General features: G+C 41.5%; 1 protein-coding gene across 1 annotated transcript in view; it reads left to right on the top strand.

The window, feature by feature from the left end:
• Positions 1–3,987: 3,987 nt before the first annotated feature.
• The window catches only part of OCA2 (OCA2 melanosomal transmembrane protein), a 200,490-nt gene continuing 189,971 nt past the window's right edge, over positions 3,988–14,506 (top strand). Inside the window, exon 1 of the mRNA XM_075723222.1 lies at positions 3,988–4,258. Coding sequence (XP_075579337.1) covers positions 3,988–4,258 — 271 coding nt within the window. The remainder of the gene's footprint in view (positions 4,259–14,506) is intronic.

The raw sequence follows: 14,506 nt of genomic DNA on the forward strand, positions 1-14,506 counted from the left end.
GGGCACACTGAGAGGAATCGGAGCAGGAGACAAATCTATTTAGTCTCAGATGCTATAAACTAAAGAAGAATAGATTTAGACTAGACATAAGGAAGAAATTTTTTTACAATGAGGGTGGTGAGGCACTGGAACAGGTTGCCCAGAGAGGTGGTGGAGGCCCCATCCCTGGCAACATTCAAGGTCAGGTTGGCTGGGGCTCTGAGCAGCCTGATCTGGTTAAAGCTGTCCCTGCTCGCTGCAGGGGGGTTGGGCTGGATGACCTCTAAAGGTCCCTTCCAACCCAAAGCATTCTATGATTCTATGATTCTATAGAGAGATTTCCCAGGCAGGCAAGATTTGGCTTGACATTTCCTTAGGAGAGAGGCTCCTTGGCAGACACAATCTCTGAGGGCTGAGCATGAGTGTTGCTTCAAGAGCCATGTTCTCCTTCCCCCAGCAGTACCGCACCCTCCCTCTTCAGCTAGTTATTTTTTAGAATTTGCGTTTCTGCCTAATAATGGGAAGGTGACTTAGTGCTGAAGTAATGTTTTTTCCAGTCTTGGTGGGAGAAAGGCTTTGATGGATAATAAGATGCACAAGACAGGAAACGTTATTTATGGGTACTACCTGGAGCAGATGTGATATTTTATTTATGGGTACTACCTGGAGCAGATGTGATCTTTTGTAGCCTCATGGCCCCTAAGATTAAATTCTGCTTCATTTTTGACTGTAAAAATGCTATGCTGTGCTTATTGATACTCAGGAAAATAATGTTTTAAATGATGATGTATTACCAGCTACATCATTTGCCTCAAGCAAAAAGCAGGCTACACAAAGCCTCTTAAATAAAATAACTTAGCCTGTTGATCTTAGTGGCACCTGAAAAATTGAAGAAAAAATGAGTTCTGTACCAGTACTTTAAAAGTGGATGTGCAGCTGCTTGGACTGGGATGAAAGGGATGAAAACAGACAACAAACGTGGCTTAAATACTGTATTAGCCCATTTATAGTTGAACTCTGGATGGGTGGTTGCTGGATCAATTTCTATCTGTAGCTAAAAAACCCTTGCTGCTGCATGGTGCCAGAGAGATGAACCCAAAATGAACTTTGGCTAAAATCTCTCCTCACCTTCACATGATAACATCTCACCTATGTCTCATTGCTAGTGGAGGCATTGCAAGATAAGAAAAAGGAAGAAGAAATAAAAGCAAAGCAAAGTTCTGTAACTACATTGAAATGTGATAATTTGAGAATTTCTTGAATGGTAAATGCACTGATGTCTCAGAAGCTTAGATACCATGGTGACAGTTGCCTTAGCAATGTTTTAGCTATGTAGGTAATCACAATCAAACCTGCCTCTTGTGGCAAAATGATGCTGTGTTATTTTATTTTTTTGCAAAGCTTTTGTGAATGTGCAATAATGTGGTTTATGGTTTTGTATCTAGGCATCGGGTTTTCTCTTAATCTTCTTGTCCTTGGCATTCTTTTATTTTTTCACTGATGTTAATTCTGAAAATAAATGCCTTTCATGCTAAGGTTTTGTACATATGAAAGCCTGACTAATTTAGTCCTTACTCACCTCAAGATAAAAAATTCCCACATTTAGGGTAAGATAGGATCAATTTTAGAGGTCATGTTCAGGTTCTCATCTTTTAAAAACCAGTACAGCCTGAATTGCTGTAGGTTTACAGCTCATGTTTCCACAGCCTGACATCATTTAAAATTCTGTGTATTTTCACAGCAGGTGCTCAGACAAATGAAAAATGGAGTAAGTGGGCAGATATCTCAATTATGATTCTCAGAGTGTTTTAATAAAACCAGTATGTAAACATATAAACTGAGATTGAAGACAAGAGCAATTATCTTTTCCATTTGGAGTTGGAAGTATTTGCATTTCAAAGTTATCTATTAGGAGGGAAGGCAGGTTGGGATTTTAGTACAGGCAAAACTGGCTGCTTGGTAGGGCAGAAAGCTACCAGAGGTGACAAGAAGGTGTTGGTGGGGCAGTGGTTTCAAGAAAACCAAGAAAGAACAAGTAAACAAAGGCTTATTTATGCTGATGTTTTCCAGGCTGCTGATCATAGACTCATAGAGCAGCTCAGGTTGGAAAGGGCCTTGAAAGACCATATGGTCCAACATTTCATGGGAAAGGGAGCCTAGATGAGATTATGTATAACCCTGTTCAGTCATGTCTTGAAAACCTCCAGTGATGGGGACTCTACCACATTCCTGAGGAGGTTGTTCCAGTGGATGATTGTTCTTACTGTAAAAAATTTCTTTCTTATATCAAGATGAAATCTCTTCCAGTGCAACTTGTACCCTTTGCTCCTTCTCTTCTCCCTGTGGCTCCTTGTGAAGAGAGAGACTCTGTCCTGTTTGTAGGCCCCTTTTAAGTAGTGGGATACTGTGATGAGGTCATGCCTGAGCCTTCTCTTCTCCAGGGAGAAAAGACCTAACTCCTTCAGTCTTTCCTCACTGGGCAGGTTCTCCAGCCCTGTGATCATCTTCGTGGCCCTCCTTTGGACTCCCTCCAGTCTGTCCGCATCTTTTTTGAATTGCGAGGACCAGGACCAGACACTGCACTCCAGCTACTGTGTAGTGATGGGAAAAGTCAAGTTAGTCAACCTACTTGTAAGGACAGGTGAAGAAGATTAGGATATGAGAACTAAGGGCATTGGGAATAGAAAGAAAAATAAATGCAGGACTGGAGAAGGAAATGCCACCTGGGGAAATTCTGATTTATATTTTGCTAGCAAGCCTGCCTTTGCTTGGAGCCGAGATCTGCGCTTGTGGTGACTTGTATGTTCGGTCTTTTCTTTCAGGAGCCTCTGTTCCCTTCTAGCCTGCAAGGCCATGAGAGCTCAAAGCTGCACAAAATCATCATTAGCTTTTTGTTATTTCTGTTTCTAGCGATTTCTCCTGCTGGGACTGAAACAAAGCCTATTTCCTATTACTGCTATTTTTGCCCCACAGCCCTGTAGGTCTACCAGCATCCTACCTATTGTGGTAGACCTACTGGCACGTCTACCTACTGTGCTGAGGTCTCTGCAGGGAGGAGCAGGTATGTGCTCCGAAAAGGCTGCTCTCCCCTGCTGCGGGGATGTCGGAAGCTGACGGGCCTGTTCCTTGAGCTCGTGCTGTCCTCTGCGGTGGCTTCAGCACTTTACACTGAAATATCCCCATGATTAGACTCCACAGCATGCGTTTAAGACAGGCTGATCTTTAACTCAGTCTTCATGTCTGATTTGTGCACTTTGTGGGGTTCTGAAGTGTTTTTTATAGCTTTTCACGCTGAATTTTAATGATGAGAGTATAAAAGCTTTTTGACTGTTATGCACTAAGTTTTATTATAATCACCATTAATAATCATGTAATAGAACCTAATTTTCATCAAGGTTTGATTCACATTTCATAAATGTCATTGGCAACTGTCGAAATGGCATGTTGTCTTCATAAAACTCGAGTACCTGTTCTGCTTAACAAGGGGCCATCAGCTGTGGCAGAGCTTCAGGGAGACTGCAGCTTTCTGAGGGAGCCCACAGGCTGCGAGGAGAGTGGTGGCTTTGGTGGGGCTGCTGCCACCAAAGACTTTTCTCTAAAAGTCATGTCATAGTGGTGAAACAGTGCTGTTATAAGCCAGGACGGTGTTCTGCACCAGTGGCTTTTGCACCTCCAATGCAGAGATGATTTTGGCTTATTCTGTAGGCTAGGCCAGTGCAAGTTTCTGGGAAATTTATGGGAGAAAATGGTGGAAGACATGGAAAAAGTAGAACCATCTCTTTATGTATTTGAATGGTTTTTATAATGGCTAATTTTGAAGTTGCAGTTTAAAACATTAGAATTATTCCTAGTGGAAATAAACCAACAAGACAAATATCCAAAGGTGCACAAAAAATCTTCTGCTTGGCATTTTTAACACGCTTGTACTGAAGTAAACATTGAGTCAATTCAATTTAGTCCTAACATATTTGTTTTCACTTTCTTTAGGAGAACACCCCCCAGGGACAGATGTACTTGGATAACAAAGATGACAGTACCATTTCTAGACAACAAGAAATGGAGCTGGATCAGTCGTCTTTACACCAAACCAGTTTATCTGCAAAGGTGGCAGCCAAACCGGTGACCAGAAGTTGCAATGAGCTGCAGCTATTAAAAGAGTATCATGGCATGGTAGCGAGTCTTGGAGAGCCGCAGATCCTGTGTGAAAAACCAGCAATAGGGGAGGATGGCTGCATTGCTCTGGGGAAGGACTTCACTTCTGTCCCCATGCAGGGAAGGTAAAGAATAAGGACAAACAGAATATTTTTTCTCCTAATCCAAATTAATTTTTATTTCCTTGCAGAGCAGATATGTATGTTCATTAAGTGAATGTTATTTCTCCCACACAGAGAACAGGAAGCTTAATGGGACATCAGAGCAGTCTTAATTGCCATGGTGGGGGTTGTGGATCACTGGATTTCTGAACTGATCTCAGCTCTAATAGCAGTCATGGGCCAATTTTGCTGTGTTTTCAAGATCAGACACATGGGTTTTCTTCCCTACTTGGTGTCACCAAGTGTCATAAACCACACTGAGATAAAGCAGTTTTCATGTTCTATCCCTCACCTCTTTCAGAAAAATGCATTGTAAGGCCATAAAATGAATCACTATGGCTAAGACTGGGAACAATAAAATGGCACTAACAACTCAACTGTGACAGTTGACACACAACATATCAAGTGTACAAGGAGTGTGTGCTCCTGGTGTACCCTCTTGTGCATCAGGAAAGGTGCAGGTTTGGGGGCAGGGGTGCTAGTCTTTCCTGTTGTGACAGGTACAACATCAGCAACTCTATTTGTAAGTGTTTAGAAATATTTTATAGACCCCAAAATATTGCTTTTTAAACCTTTCTTGTTCACACGTTCACTTTGTTAAACCCCTTTGGTAGGAGGATGGGGCAAGCTTTGCACCAGCAGCAGCTGCAGCACATGGAAGGCAGCCAGGGTGGACTGGCAACTTTTTTGTGTGGTTTGGAGAATTTGTAGAGGTGTCTTGACAGAGCCTAAAGTGAGAGCAATGCTGTACCTAATCCAAGCCCTTGCAGACCACAGGCCTTGAAACACTGCCTGGGAAAGTCTGCATTGAGCAAGATGGTTTATACTGCAGTGGTGAAGTAGACCACTAGCACAATTTCCAGAACCTGATGCTGGAGACTCATGTCGTTCTGCTACAAGTCAGGAAAAAACATGGTAGATTTCAAAGCAGTTTAATGTTTAAAACAGATTACTTAAAAAAAATAATTAAAATTAAATAAACATAAAAATACAATTTATTTAATTACTTAGTTAAAGTGGATCAGAAATGTAGTGCAGATCAAAATCCTGGGCAAGTCTTACGGGTAGTCGGTCGGCTAGACTTTTCATCCAAAGAACAGAATGTTCTGTTAATTTTTGTCCCTCCCTTCATGTGGTTCTCCACAGCTGTTTGGGTAGGGTGCGAGATGCAGTCCCAGGGGGTCACCACAGTTCTGGGCATGGTAGTCACATCCCTGAATTGCTGGGCAAGCCTGAGGTCTGTCCTGTGCCCCTGCATCTCGTTTAGAAGGAAACCTGCTTATACTGGGAGCAAAGGATGTTTGGGGCATTTTGGTAAGTTCCCTGATCTGGGCAAGGGGGAGCCAGGCTAGCTGGATGAGCTGCACCCCTCACTTATCTGCAGTGTAAGTGTGTCCTAGAAGTGTACACCAAACCAAGTCAAGGTTTTATGTGCATCCAAAAGTATTTCCATCAGAGTGAGAACTGAAAATCATTATAGCTACGCTTTCCAAATATTGAAAAAATAATCAAATTGACAGCTTGACCACAAAAGCCATATAAATCCTTTAGAAATGATTTTTTGAGTATTTGTGGATTTGTTGTGTTGACTAAGAGTTTTACTGACAGAATGAAATCTTGTAAAAGTTCTTCAGCATGTGGTGGGGGTGAGTTAATGTCATCTTGTTTTGAAAGAGCATGGTAAGTACAACATATATGTGAGGAAGAGAGGCAGACAGAGGAAGGGAAGAACTGAGTGTATCTGGAGATAAGGTTTTTCTTTTGTGAATTCACATATATGTCTTGCTACAGGTGTGTTTACCAGTGCTATTTACTGTCCTGTTAAGGATCCTGGTATAGGAACAAAGCCCATGATTGTGTTCTTATGGACCAGCTCTCACCCTTCTGGCTAAATTTCTTCCTGTTATTTTCCAGTGGGTGATAGGAATTTGTGTACCAGTGATATGTGACTTACTCTGAACCTATGAGCCACAGTTTGGAAATCATGGTCACAGGTGCAGAGATGAAAAATACTAAATCATGGGTAAGCCCAACTTCCTGCAAGTGCAGGCAGTAGCTCCAGGTCTTTTGATAACACCATTTTCCTGTTGAGGAAACTGTAGTCACTGTGGTGATTTAGAAATAGATGTACAATTAAAGAGCTATCCCCATGCTCCCTTACAGACAAATGCATATCTAATCTTCTATAGTAATATATTAGGGCTGAGGAAAGGATCTCCTGAAATTTCTCCTTGTTGATCTTTACCTCTCTTGCTCCTCCAATATTGACTTTTTTCACATGGACATGAATCTTATCTGGCTCTTCTTAGCATGTATTTTAGCCAATGTACATTAGATGCAGTTAAAATACTGATGTGATCTGTGTGACCCCTCTAGTATGAGTAATTAGCCTTAAATCATTGGGACTACTCAACAGAATGCAGATAAAAACATGGATAAACGTTTGCAGACTCACAAGTTGTTTGATTAGTTTCATTAGAATGAGAATTAGCTTTTAATGTAAATTGTTCTTTTGCTTGCAAAGAAAACTACTAATGATTAAAAAAAGAGGAGACCAAATCCTTTTTTTTTCTGTAAAGAGGTTCACTAAATTAGCATGTCTGTATAGTTTGGTTTAATGCATCTACTTAACTTAAATTGCTGAATTATCTTTCAGGGATAAGATTCCCAGGTTATCCAAATTGTTCAAATGTACGCTGAGACAAGACTTTCTAAAGAATCTATTTAACAGAACAGGGGATTTATCTCAGTCGCTAAAATTACCTTTAAGAAAACGTTCTTAAGTTAACTGGGGCCCTTTTCCCAGGGAGATAGATGTCCACTGCATTCTGGACTGAACATTTCCATTTCACTGCAATGCAATCCTGCAGGTATTTTTGTGGTTGGTGTGTGTATTGTCTTGGGGTACCTGCCTGTCAGAATGCCTTTTCATTTACCTCCCGTATTGAAGAACAGTACCTTCTGACTCCAGCTTTTACTGCATTGCCTTAGGCTCCCTGGGCTCTGCATGAGGATGTCTGGACCATCCACAGTGTTCACTCCAATGACTTTGTCTTTCCAGAGCATCCTTCCCCCTGAAATAAGCCTGCCAGCCTTCTTGTGAGCAACATACTTCCTTCAGCCCTGCTCACTGCAGGAAATGCAGGCGTGTGTCTCTGAAGCGGACTACGAACGAGCTCCAGTGGCATTCAGTAGGAATGTGCCTGGCCTAGGTGTCTATCTACTCTGAACTGCATTACACAGAGTAGTTTGGTCTGTCGGAAATACAGATTTTAAACTAGTGCAAAAACCCAGTAAAGTCTGGATTTTTATTTTGCACTTAGAATCATAGAATAGTTTGGGTTGGAAGGGACCTTTAAGGGTCACCTAGTCCAATCCCCCTGCCATAGGCAGGGACATCTTCAAGTAGATCTTGAATGTTGCCAGCTGGGCAACCTGTTCCAGTGTTTCACCACCCTCATTGTAAAAAATTTCTTCCTCAAATCTAGTCTAAATCTACACTTTTTTAGTTTAAAACCATTACCCCTTGTCTTATCATTACAGGCCCTACTAAAAAGTCTGTCCCCATCTTTCCTATAGGCCCCCCTTAAGTACTGAAAGGCCACAGTAAGGTCTCCCCGCAGCCTTCTCTTCTCCAGGCTGAACAACCCCAACTCTCTCAGCCTGTCCTTGTAGGAGAGGTGCTCCAGCCCTCGGATCATTTTTGTGGCCCTCCTCTGGACCCGCTCCAGCAGGTCCATGTCCTTCTTGTGCTGAGGGCCCCAGAGCTGGACGCAGCACTCCAGGTGAGGTCTCACCAGAGCAGAGCAGAGGGGCAGAATCACCTCCCTCGACCTGCTGGCCACGCTGCTTTTGATGCAGCTCAGGATATGATTAGTGTTCTGGGCTGAGAGTGCACATTGTCAGCTCATGTCCAGCTTTTCATCCACCAGTACTCTCTCATTCTCCTCAGCCTTTAAACAATGGATTGACCAGGGTCTTTTTCACTATAGTTACTTGAAAGCGGCTTTTGCAGTCGATAGACATTGGTCCAAGACACTTTCCTGAGCTCTTTACCTTGCAGGAAGATTTCATTCTGCTCTGTGGCTGCATGGGCAATGCTTCTCAGATCAGCCCTGACATCTCCAAAAGCACAGGCTGCTTCCATCCATCATGTCTCTGTACGTACAGGATGTAGCCACAAAAAAGGCCCCTTGGTTTGCCTTGGTCTCATCTGCATCAGTGCTACTTCCATGGGAAAAGCCTAACGGCATGGCTTTATACCAACCAAACCTGAAATCCTCTTTTGTGATCCACAGGAAGTGGGTGAAGTCAACTGTTTTCTACTTGGGAGTTAGTAAACCTCAAAGGCCGTGTACAGAAATGAAATAAATAGTAATTCTGAATCCCATGTCACAAACTACTTTTTGTTGCTGTAACATAAAACTATGTTACTGAAAAAAGAGGGCATTCATTGGAATATAAAAGTGGTGGAAGAGAGGGGTAATAGAGTAACTAGGCCCTGTGGCATTCATTTCATATTGCCTTTTGGTCCCTTCTTTTCTTTGATGCGATTGCTGGCTGTACCTCATTTAGGTGGTCAGATAATAACATTATCTTCTTAGGGAAAAAAAAAGGTTGATGGTTGTGCATTCGTTATGTCATGAACTTTTCATGAGAAATTAGACTGTGAAAGAAAGATGATGAAACCAAGCCCTAGTGTTATTCCATTGAAGTTATATTTGGATGAATTTGGCCCTGGAACTTGCTGGTCATTTAATACCGTAGTCCTTGAAGGTATTTTTCTTTAATCTTTGTGCCTCATTAAGGAGTTTAATCTCTGAGATAGCAAAAAATAGCATCTTTTTTGGAATCTGTTTGAATCTGTGTTTCATCAAGCAAAACTATTTTTCTCAGTGTTTCTCCTGTCTCTCAGTTTCACTTACATAATGCTCACTTATGTAAGAAAAGGTAAAAACATCAATGAAATCCAACTCTTCCTTTGGCCTGAATCTGTGATCCCAGGATCAGTAGGGAGATTGGTTTGCAATGAGAAGGTCACTGAGTTAAAAATGTCTATTGAATTCTCAGTTTGCAGCAATACAAGGGAAAGATTTCAATTGTATTTCCTGTTGTTGGAGAAGCTGGGAGAGGGTAAGATATTGTATAATGAGAAGTCGATACGAAAGTGAAGTTATGCCTTTACCAGTGAGGGGTTATAAATCTCAATTTTGATTTTTAATTATGTTGATGTATTGCTACTTTTAAAGGACATTTATGAGACTTAGAATTAGATGTCAAGAAGACATGGTTACTGTCTAAATAAGTAAAATTTATGTGACAATTTAAAAGCTTCTTCAGACAGGGGAAAAAGTCTGAGGAAAAAAAGGACTCAAAACCATTCAAAACACATTTTTTTTGTGTGTCCTAAGACTAATTTTGATCTTTGGCTATTAGAATAAAATGGGATCATCTTCTGTTCAACAGTCAAACACGGAAGGCGGTCATTTTCACATCATAATTGCATGTTTGTGTAGGAACCATTCTGATTTTTCATGCCAATCACACGAACATTAGAGAAGAGTCCAGGACAGACAGATGACTGCACAGCAAACTGCCACATTCATCGTTTCTCGTGTGGCTTCTGGTGATCTTGCTTGCTGCCTGAATGGTGACACTTCTGGCTTTCTTTCCATTTCTTATCTGTAATGTGATGGTTCTGAGTGAATGGTTCTGAGTTTTGATTCCCCATGAGGATCTTTAAATGCTATGACACTGCAGTGAACAGATAGTATTAGAGAAGTTTTAAAGTCATGACTTTACTAATTGGTTTAATTTGGTTCATTTGGTTTTGAACATATTCTCTCAAGCATTTGTTGCTAACCTGGAGGCATGTGGCTGCAACACAGCTTGTCATGGGCAAACTGTGTAGGGGCATGGGACTGCTAAGACTTTCTTAGCTCATATTACAGCTCCCTGCTGTTGCCCCTACTACCTCACAAAATACCATTAAAAACCTGAAAAACTCAAAAAAAGCAATAAGCAGCTCTAGCAAACCTTTAGCTTGAATGATAGGAAGTATAAAAGAAAGACAACATTATGCACAATAGGCAAATAAATAAATTATTGGAAAGTTCTTCTGCCCCCTTCTAACTTGCTGTTCCCCATTTCCTGGAAAAAAGCGTCTTGGAGTGCTAACAAAAGGAAGACAGAAATGTGGTTGCATGGCATAACTTAAGGAGCGTGTTTGGCTTCATCTGGGCAAAAGATGTGTGTTCAGCAAAAGACAGATTTTAACTTAGGTTTTGCTATTTATGAAACATACAGACAGACCTCACTCATGATAAATTTCCCTTTGTTCAGAGTTATTTAATTTCTCTGTTGCTGTGTACTCTTCATCATCTCAGTGCTTATTTCTTACAATTATTCACAGTATCTCAGATCGTTCATTTACTCCAATTTCTGTTCCGTCATTGGCAGACTAAAACCATAGCACTCCCATGTAGTCACTTAAATGCTTTTTGATTCTGAGAGGACATTTTGGTAAACAAAAATCCACCACTATTAATTTCTGTTTCTAAGTGCTCTGTTGAAAGAATTAAGGGGCACTAATTAACGGCTTCACACTTTTCCCACTGTCAGGCTAAAAACTGAACTCAGCACTCAGTGAAAAATTTGCAGTGTACCAACCTCCAAAGATCAAATATTTCAATTGAGTTGCTGTGACATTGCACAAAACTGTTGAATTTTGCAAGCAGCTGCTCTCCTCCTAATGGTTAATAATATGGTTATGTGGGGTTCCTCTTCGTTAGACCTCTTAGGCGAATTGTGGAAAGATGCCAGTAACATACAAGCTTCAATCCTCTTTGGGGTTGGACAGCTGTTTCCTCATGTAAACCTCTGTTTAAACAGGGAAGACTTTTAATGTCAGCGATGATTTTTTCACATTATAACATTGAAGGGTTAAGCCAACCAGAGGGCCAGACTTTGAAAAGAAATGTGTTGCACAGAAGCAGTCACAGTTGAGCAGGAGGGCATGCATGGGGCTTAAATAGCTGATGTGAGGAGTAGCTATCAATGTAAGATGAAGCAAATAACTCAGTCACTCAGTATCTCTCAGTGAAGCTGTTTCTTTGAAAACTGTTCTGTGTGCTTCGCTCCTGGCTGATGTGCCTATGCGCAGGTGGCAGCTCTGACATACTGAACAATTTGTAGGAATCAGAACTTTGCACTAGCAGGTGGTCAAATTATACTAATTAATAAGAATTCAGTTTTGTCCCTAGTTTTCTGCCATGTAGGTGTGCAAAAGCTTTATGTGGGGAAGAACAATTGACTGGGGAGAAGGAAAATAAAGCATTGGAAATCCATGGCCCTTATGTGTATCACTGCATCAGGTGGACATAAGGATAGGCAGCCACTGTGGCGCTGCTGTTGGGTGGTAAATGGTCTGCATGATAACATGGCAACTTTTCCATGGGCCCAGGCCCTGTGGTTGAAGGACAGAGCAAGACAAAACCTGACAGTGCAGCCAAAAATAGTTGAGGAAGGGACTCATGGAGATGAATCTGATATTTGAGAGTAAGAGAGATATCAATAAAGTGCAGAGACAGTAGGAATAGTGAGAAGGATGAATGGAAACCCTTCCATGTGGCTACAGAGGGACACTGGGTTAAGCTGAAATACAGCATGAAATATGGATTAAGAGCAGGGTGTAGTGAGATATGGAGTGAATTAGATAAAAGCAAGTTAATGCTGTTGCTGTAAGCCAGACTCTAATGCAATCAGTCCTCAGTTATGATAAAAAATCCTAACTCCACCCAAAGCTGCGGTTAACAAAAAAGTATGAAACTGTCAGTCCCAAACCTCGAAGTGAGCCAGCCGAGTTAGTGGCACTGCTTGCTTACTCTGAATGCCTTGCAGTAGTACTTACAGCTTGATCTTCCAAAAAAAAAAAGAGACGTTAACAAGATAAAAACATGGAAGGCCATGATCCCTCAAAAAATAAAACAATCCCACCCCTGCAAGGGGTACAGAAAGAAACCTTCCTTCCTTTTTTTTTTTTTCATAGCTTACTGTTAGGAGCAGATGTTTTAGAGCATAGTTCTGCTTGGTGATAGAGATGTGTTTCAGTCTGCCCAACACTTTGAATGTCTCTCCCATTAGAATTAATTACCATCAGAGTGGTTTGTCCTCTTGTGTTAGAAGCACTGGAAATCATTCCTCAGCCACAGCAAAAATTTCCGGGATAGTGGTGGTCATACATTTAAGAACTGAGGTTCATGTTAAATTAAATGTAGTTGATGGAAAAATAGATTAATGCAGATGGAAGAAATTAGCCAGTGAATTTAAAAAAAAAAAAAAAGGGTCACAGTCTGTAGTCTGGCAAATCATATGGCTTTTTTTAAAACCTGCTATTCATAAGAAGCTCAAGTGATTTACTCTCTGAAATACAGCAAAAGCTGATAAATGAGTCACCAAAATGCTTACAGACAGTGACCAAGCAAGCAATTCTCTGCTTGATAGGTACTAATGGGACTGCAGGGGCAACCTGCAATAATTGTGCTAATGGATCAGCAGAAGTCAGAGACCACGCAGAGCTCTGTCCACTGCAGGTCGGAGCTAAGTCAAGGACAGCATAGTGAGCTGGAGCCAGGTCTGTCAGAATTGGGTAGGTTCAGAATTAATGCACTTGGGTTCCTTTTTTTTTTTTTTTCCTTTGAACATGTTTTATATGATTTCTTTTGGGCAGGATGAGATAGAAAACAGATTGGCAGTTACAGCAACTCGCAGTTTTCAGAAGTGCAGCAGAAGATACTGACTCAGTACTGTCTGTGAATTAGCATCATTCAGAAGCAGCTGTGAAAGGCTGAAGGTTTTGCTCACACTTTCTGAAGTACTCCCTTTCCATGCTAGTCGGTAAGAACAGTAGATGCAGTCCATCTGCCATTCACTCCCTGGTATCCTTGAGCAGAGTTTCTGTAAACACTCCCTTGCCTGAAGTGAAGCTCTGGCAATTGTGGAGTACGAAAGCATTTCTCCCGGATGGCCGTGCTGGCGGTTATATTGAACTGGTATGTCTGGCAGGGCATTGCACTTGTTGTTTGAGGAGGAAGCGCTATGCTCTTGATGAATTTATTGTAAGAAGTCTAATCCTGGACTAATACAATACTTTCTTGAATAACGTAGGTAAATATTTTGCAGTGACTTCTCCGCCCACTCTTGTGGTCTTATGTAATTTATTTTATCTGCTGCTTAGAAAATACAGAAATAAAAGCAGCTTCAAATATTGTTTTGTCTCTAATCTTTCTAGGAGTGATAGGAGCAACTCTACCTCCTCAGTCGCTTCAATGACATGTGAGCTGCAATCCTCTTTAGGAGTCTATTGACAGCTGGTTCACCACATAAACCTCTTAAGAGTGAAAAGCATGAACATGAATTTAGTGATTCTGTCTGATAAAAGGAATGGTAAACCCAGAATGGAGGTTAACAAGGAAGGCACTTCTGTTTTCTCTGATATGACTTCAATTGTGTAAGCTAAAACAGTAAGGCTATGTTGTAATATTGATAAATACACAGTTTTGTTGCATCGATTGACAGCACGTGGCTTCTTTGCCAAGACGCTCTATGTACTGTATGGAGTGACTCCCAGTGCTTCCCAGAGCACACCAATCAGAGCAAATGCTCTACGCAGAAGTGGCACAATGGAATTTGTGCATTTCAGACAATGGTTTTGGCTCATGTCTACTTGGCATATTGTATTCTATACCCAAAAATGAGCTAAACCAGAACTATAAGGAATACTGATGTTCCAGAGTAAAAATTTTGAACATCAGCATGTGGAAAACTTGGTTTTAACCACAAATAAAATGGCAACAGGCACTGTATTAGCTTTGCGTGGCAAGGTTTTGGTAGCAGGGAGGCTACAGGGGTGGCTTTTGTCAGAAGCTGCTAGAAGCTTCCCTTATGTCCAACAAAGCCAATGCCAGCCAGCTCCAAGACGGACCCACCGCTGGCCAAGGCTGAGCCCATCAGTGACAGTGGTAGTGCCCCTGTGATAACGTATTTAAGAAGGGGGAAAAAAAACTGCATGAGAGAAACTGCAGCTGGAGAGAGGAGTGGGAATATGGGAGAGGAACGACTCTGCAGACACCAAGGTCAGTGAAGCAGGAGGGGGAGGAGGTGCTCCAGGCACCAGAGCAGAGATTCCCCTGCAGCCCCTGGTGAATCATAGAATC

The sequence above is a fragment of the Pelecanus crispus genome, chromosome 1, assembly GCF_030463565.1.
Source record: "Pelecanus crispus isolate bPelCri1 chromosome 1, bPelCri1.pri, whole genome shotgun sequence".
NCBI classification, from domain to species: domain Eukaryota; kingdom Metazoa; phylum Chordata; class Aves; order Pelecaniformes; family Pelecanidae; genus Pelecanus; species Pelecanus crispus.